At 37.8% G+C, this 7,315-nt stretch overlaps 1 protein-coding gene across 1 annotated transcript; it reads left to right on the forward strand.

Annotated features, from left to right (window-relative positions):
• Positions 1–5,887: 5,887 nt before the first annotated feature.
• On the forward strand, positions 5,888–6,820 carry Olfr476 (olfactory receptor 476). Its single transcript, NM_146924.1, has one exon. The coding sequence runs from the start codon at positions 5,888–5,890 to the stop codon at positions 6,818–6,820; it is 933 nt and encodes a 310-aa protein (NP_667135.1).
• The last annotated feature ends 495 nt before the right edge of the window (positions 6,821–7,315 follow it).

Here is a 7,315-nt window from a genome sequence, read left to right on the forward strand (position 1 = left end):
ATAACAAAATACCTAGGATAGCAAAAACTCTTCTCAAGGATAAAAGAACCTCTGGTGGAATCACCATGCCTGACCTAAAGCTGTACTACAGAGCAATTGTGATAAAAACTGCATGGTACTGGTATATTGACAGACAAGTAGACCAGTGGAAAAGAATTGAAGACCCAGAAATGAACCCATGCACCTATGGTCACTTGATCTTTGACAAGGGAGCTAAAACCATCCAGTGGAAAAAAAGGACAACATTTTCAACAAATGGTGCTGGCACAACTGGCGGTTATCATGTAGAAGAATGCAAATTGATCCATTCTTATCTCCTTGTACTAAGGTCAAATCTAAGTAGATCAAGGAACTCCCCATAAAACCAGAGACAGTGAAACTTATAGAGGAGAAATTGGGGAAAAGCCTCAAAGATATGGGCACAGGGGAAAAATTCCTGTATAGAACAGCAATGGCTTGTGCTGTAAGATCGAGAATTGACAAATAGCACCTTATAAAATTGCAAAGCTTCTGTAAGGCAAAGGACACTGTCAATAAGACAAAAAGGCCACCAACTGACTGGGAACGGATCTTTATCTATCCTAAATCAGATAGGGACTAATATCTAATATGTATAAAGAACTGAAGAAGGTGGACTCCAGAAAATCAGATAACCCCACTAAAAATGGGGCTCAGAGATAAACAAAGAATTCTCACCTGAGGAATACTGAATGGCTGAGAAGCACCTGAAAAAATGTTCAGCATCCTTAAATCATCAGGGAAGTGCAAATCAAAACAGCCCTGAGATTCCATCTCACACCAGTCAGAATGGCCAAGATCAAAAATTCAGGTGACAGCAGATGCTGGCGAGGATGTGGAGAAAGAGGAACACTCCTCCATTGCTTTTGGGATTGCAAGCTTCTACAACCACTCTGGAAATCAGTCTGGTGGTTCCTCAGAAAATTGGACTACTGGAGGATCCAGCAATACCTCTCCTGGGCATATATCCAGAAGATATTCCAACTGTTAAGAAAGACACATGCTCCACTATGTTCATAGCAGCCTTATTTATAATAGTAAGAAGTTGGAAAGAACCCAAATGCCCCTCAACAGAGGAATGGATACAGAAAATGTGGTACATTTACACAATGTAATATTACTCAGCTATTAAAAAGAATGAATTTATGAAATTCCTGGGCAAATGGATGGACCTTGAGGGCATTATCCTGAGTGAGGTAACCCAATCACAAAATAACTCACATGATATGTACTCACTGATAAGTGGATATTACCCCCGAAACTTATACTACCCAAGATACAAGATACAAGATACCATCTGTAAAACACATGAAACTCAAGAAGAATGAAGACCAAAATGTGGACACTTTGCCCCTTCTTAGAACTGGGAATAAATCACCCATGGAAGGAGTTACAGAGACAAAGTTTGGACCTGAGATGAAAGGATGGACCATCAAGAGACTGCCATACCCAGGGATCCATCCCATAATTAACCCCCAAACACTGACACCATTGCATACACTAGCAAGATTTTGCTGAAAGTACCCAGATATAGCTGTCTCTTTTGAGGCTATGCCGGGGCCTAGGAAACACAGAAGTGGATGCTTACAGTCAGCTATTGGATGGATCACAGGGCCCCCAATGGAGGAGATTGAGAAACTACCCAAGGAGCTGAAGGGGTCTGCAACCCTATAGGTGGAACAAAAATATGAACTAACCATTACCCCCTAGAGCTCTTGTCTCTAGCTGCATATATATCAGAAGACAGCCTAGTTGGCTGTCAGTGGAAAGAGAGGCCCATTGGTCGTGCAAACTTTATATGCCTCAGTACAGGGGAACACCATGGCCAAGAAGTAGGAGTGGGTGGGTAGTGGAGTGGGGTGGGGAGGGTATGGGGGACTTTTTTTTGGAAATGTAAATGAGGAAAATACCTAATAAAAATTTAAAAAAGAATAAAAATAGAATATAAAATTTGATTCAATTGTTATTATAATATTAATGTATTATCACATTATCTTAAACTAACCAGATAAATTATTACTTTCTTTTTTATTAGATATTTTCTTCATTTACATTTCAAATGCTATCCCCTTTCCTAGTTTCCTCTCCAAAAGTCCCCTATACCCAATCCCCTTCCAGCTTCCCAACCCACCCACTCCTGCTTCCTGGCCCTGGCAATCCCCTGTACTGGGGCATATAATCTTCCAAAGACCAAGGGCCTCTTCTCCCATTGATGACCAGCTAGGCCATCCTCTGCTACATATACAACTAGAGACAGAAGCTCCGGGGGTACTGGTTAGTTCATATTGTTGTTCCACCTACAGGGTTTCTGACCTCTTCAGCTCCTTGGGTATTTTCTCTAGCTCCTTCATTTGGGGCCCTGTGTTCCATACAACAGATGACTGTGAGCATCCACTTCTGTATTCGGCAGGCACTGGCATAATCTCATAAGAGATAGCTATATCAGGGTCCTGTCAGCAAAATCTTGCTGGCATATGTAATAGTGTCTGGGTTTGGTGGCTGTTTATGAGATGGATCCCCTGGTGGGACAGTCTCTGGATGGTCCTTTCTTTTTCGCCTCAACTCCAAACTTTTTAGCTCCTTCCATGGGTATTTTGTTCCTCATTGGAAGAAGGAATGAAGTAATCACACTTTGTTCTTCCTTCTTCTTGAGTTTCATGTGTTTTTGAAATTGTATCTTGGGTATTCTAAGTTTCTGGGCTAATATCCACTTATCAGTGAGTGCATATCATTTGTGTTCTTTTGTGATTGGGTTGCCTCATTCAGGATGTTATCCTCCAGATCCATCCATTTGCTTAAGAATTTCATAAATTCATTGTTTTTAATAACTGAGTAGTACTCCATTGTGTAAATGTACCACATTTTCTGTGTCCATTTTTCTTTTGTGGGATATCTGGGTTCTTTCCAGCTTCTGGCTATTATAAATAAGGCTGCTATTAACATAGTGGAGCATGTGTCCTTATTACAAGTTGGAACATCTTCTGGGCAAATTATTACTTTCAATATCAAAGATTCTGTGTTTCACTTCCAGTAAACCAATCAAAAATAATTCTATTGTATGTTATGTCACGTGGATATCACCTTTGGAGGGAAAGTCAGGAGTTAATGCATCATCTGGTTCTATAAGCCATTTCTGTGTACATAACCCATGGACCTTTCTCTTAAGAGGCCAGTAACAATAATCCCTGAAGGTTTGCCTGCTTTGATGAAGCCATTCTCTTCCTTTAGCAGGCACATAAAGACACCCAATCTAATATTTTATACATGTGTGTGGCTAAGCTTCATGACTAGTGAGTGCACTAATGCAGTGTGCAGATCCTGACTTTCTGTATGTGAATAAAATACATCCACTTTATAAAGTCCTTTTTGGATTTCAGTTTCAGTATTGAGTATCAGTGGTAAATGAAAGACTGATGGACTTTATTAGGATGGATTTTTAAATAACTCAAGAAGAATTTGAAAATTAGGAAAGTACTTTAAAGAGTTTGAGCTTTCAACCCTTGAGGATACCATGCCCTTAGCAAGAATTGTTGTGCAGTGGTTTCCTGGCACATGTAGACCAGGATACATAAGGCATGTGGGTACTGTGTGGATGATCTATGGAACCAGTATTATTGTTTGTCTTGAGCTGTGCGAGACAAGGAGAGGAAATAAGAACAAACAACTTGATTTCGACTAGGTAAGGTTCACCATCCTATCTCCTCTATTTCCCACAATAGTGACTGAAAGGATATTTGTGTGGTCAGCATCCATGATCTCAGGTGATAAACATGAAAGCCAGAACAGAGTTCTAGATATTAATTTTCCAGTAGAAATGAAAAGCAAGAATTAGTCTATATATTATGCATTTGAATAGCAGAGTTCAGAACTGTGGTTGCATAAGTACTGTGCCACTTGTCTTATTTTTGGATTTATGGTAAAATTATCTGACATATTGAAAGCAAAACTGTAGTCATAAAACTACTAAATAATTCTAAAGCTACTCACATTTTATTTTATTTTTATTAAATGAAGAGATACTTAATCCTTATGTGTGAATGAAGAGCTCTGGCATTTCAGAATATCTCTTCCTTTAATCTCAGAACAAAACTAAATTATGAGATCAGTTTTCTCATTGTTCAACTTAAAAAAATATACTGAGCACCAAAGAGTTTAAGTGTCATGTGGCATTTAATAAGTTAAAAAAAGAAATTTAGTAAGTTTAATATGGATATTTGTGTGTTTGCCTTATTGCCTTCTATTCCAATTCCACAGTCAGCACCAAATGACTAGTGTAAGTCAGAATGAGATCAGAGTTGTATTTGAAACTCTTCTTGAGTCACAAGGCAGACCAGGAAGGATGCTTGGTGCTTGGTGCTTGGTGCTTGGTGCTTGGTGCTTGGTCTGTTCTTCAGCTCTCAGTAGGTTCAGTCTGAAGAAAACCTCAAGAAAGCTGGAAAACATGCCATAGGTAGAGTGGACAAAGGGTTTGTTCATGGGGGCTTTCTTTTAGAAAAGTGAAAGCAAAGGAGGTATGACAGATTCCAGCATCTCAATGATTTTATCTAGAAAGTTGAAGTTTTTAACATTAAACATACAACAAATAATTAGTAAGTTTAAAAGATGAACTTCTAATGACAGAGCTAACCTGAAGGCATTAAGCTATCTTGTATTTTAGTAACTTAAACAGGAAGATCTATTAAAGAAGAGACAGGGGACATTCTTGGATATTGATTCACTGAACTTCCCAATTCACCAAGGCACCAGCAGATGGATTATATTTTTATTTACTTTGAGAAAATTTAAATGAATCTATACATTTAGTGGATATTTATTACTAATATCATTATATGTGGTAAATGTGTAACTCCTCAAGAACTGATAATAACTGAAAGCATACTGTTACACTTATATGAATATCATACCATGTTTAGGGAGATGAAAAATATCAAAAGAAACAGCCTTTGGCATTGTGTTCTTTTTATTAGAAATAATTCATTAGGTGACAGTATCATAGACTGTAAGAAGAAATTAATGTGAAGTAGATGGTAAATAAGGAGGCAGAATTAAAAATATGCAGAGATTTAAGCCAAATGGGGACACAGAGAATAGAAAAAGGAGACAAAATAAAAGAAAAAAAGAAAAAACTGGAAACAAATTAGACAAAGCAATAGGATTTTACTGGATGGAATACAATGTGAGGAAGATGGCGAGGAAGGCAGCCAAGTAGTAGATATGACAGTGTGAATGAATGAGATATCTGGAAAGAGGCCTTGGAGAGATGGCTCAGCAGTTAATAGCACTCGCTCTCCTTGCAGCAGAAACAGATTAAACTTCTAACCTGATGTGATGGCTCACAACTGTCCATAACTCCACTTCCAGGAAATTCATTGTCCTCTTTTGATCTCCATGAATAAGACATACATTTGATTTACAGATATGCATGCAAACAAAACAAAAACACATAAAAATAAATACATAGAAAGAATATAAAATATTGGTCAAGAAGTTAAAGAAGACCATAGAATGACAAAGTTTGAGGTGTTTATGGTATTTCTAATTGATTTGAGCATGAGGAGAATCTCAAAAGATCATTGAAATTATGGACCTCAACACTGAGGGAAAGATCTCTGAAGTCAAAGTTTGAGGGTATTTGTATTTTTTGCCATTGGTAATGGGGAAAAAAAGGGTGAAACAATTACATACAGTTTATTCAAAAAGGAAAGAACAAAATCCCCAGTTCTTCAAAGCATAGATATTTGTATTTGGTCAAAGGAAGGGAATATAATTTTATCTTTGAAATAATAAAAGAAAACACAGGAAACATTGAAAAATAATACTGAACTAAAGAATTTCTTATTTCCCTCAACAAGGACATTTCACACCTGAAATGGAGACTCAAAACCACACAACTGTGACAGAGTTCATTCTTCTGGGGTTAACAGAGAGCTCCACACTACGTGTCATCCTATTTATGGTATTTCTAGGAATATATACTGTTACTTTAGTGGGAAATTTCAGCATCATCAGTTTAATAAGAAGTTGCCCCCAACTCCACACTCCCATGTATCTGTTCCTTAGCCATCTGGCTTTTGTAGACATTGGGTTTTCCACATCAATCACACCAACAATGTTTAAAGGATTTCTTGGAAATAGACTGGTACTCTCTGTAGCTGCTTGTATAGCCCAATTCTGCATCACAGTGACATTTGGGACAGTTGAGTGCTTCCTCCTAGCTGTCATGGCTTACGACCGCTATGTGGCCATCTGTTCACCCCTGCTCTATTCAACACATATGTCTCCCAGGATCTGTTTCCTTTTAGTTGGAGCTTCATATGTAGGTGGCTGTGTGAATTCAGGGGCATTTACTAGTTGTCTGTCGATTCTGTCCTTCTGTGGACCAAATCAGATAGATCACTTTTTCTGTGACTTCCCTGCTGTGTTGAAACTTTCTTGCTCAGATGTCTCCATCATTGGAATTATTCCTTCAATCTCTGCTGGATCCATCATTGTGATCACAGTGTTTGTCATAGCTGTCTCCTACGCCTACATTCTCATCACCATCCTGAAGATGCGCTCCACTGAGGGCCGACAGAAGGCCTTCTCCACCTGCACCTCCCACCTCACTGCAGTCACTCTCTACTATGGAACCATTACCTTCATTTATGTGATGCCCAAATCAAACTACTCTACTGCACAAAACAAGATACTGTCTGTATTCTACACAGTGGTGATCCCCATGCTCAACCCCCTCATCTACAGTCTGAGAAACAGAGATGTAAAAGAGGCTCTCAGGAAGGCCATCATCAGAATATTTCCATAGAGTGTAAGCATTTTACGTATGCATACCACTGTTAGTACCTAGTAAGTGCTGCTCAATTGTTTGTATAAGTTAAAGTCTTAATCCTTTTCATCAACTTCCCTTTATACACTTGAATATTGTAAGAACACTTCTTGGTATCTGTCATGTTATATTAACACAGCAACAATTATTACTATTATAAAATTACTGAATATGTGAAAATGTTTTGTTTCTGAAACAAAAAATAATTGAATCATTCCATTTTAAGCACATGCTATAAACCAATTGCATATAGAATCCATTTATTCTGAAAAAAAAACAAAACCACAAGTCTAGTGGCATTGTTATTTCTTATTTTGCAAAAAGACTGTCTGGACAGTGTAAAATAAATTTTGATCTACCATATAACCATGAAGGAACAGAGATATGAGATTAATAGTAAAATCCAGAAATATAGAAACCAATGGATTTGGCTTTACATTTAGTTTGTATAATACACCATTTAATTTGACACTT

This window comes from Mus musculus, chromosome 7, assembly GCF_000001635.26.
Source record: "Mus musculus strain C57BL/6J chromosome 7, GRCm38.p6 C57BL/6J".
Lineage (NCBI taxonomy): Eukaryota > Metazoa > Chordata > Mammalia > Rodentia > Muridae > Mus > Mus musculus.

Excerpts from the sequence above, each read along its gene's own strand:
- Olfr476 (NM_146924.1), top strand. The coding sequence starts at position 5,888 with ATGGAGACTCAAAACCACACAACTGTGACAGAGTTCATTCTTCTGGGG.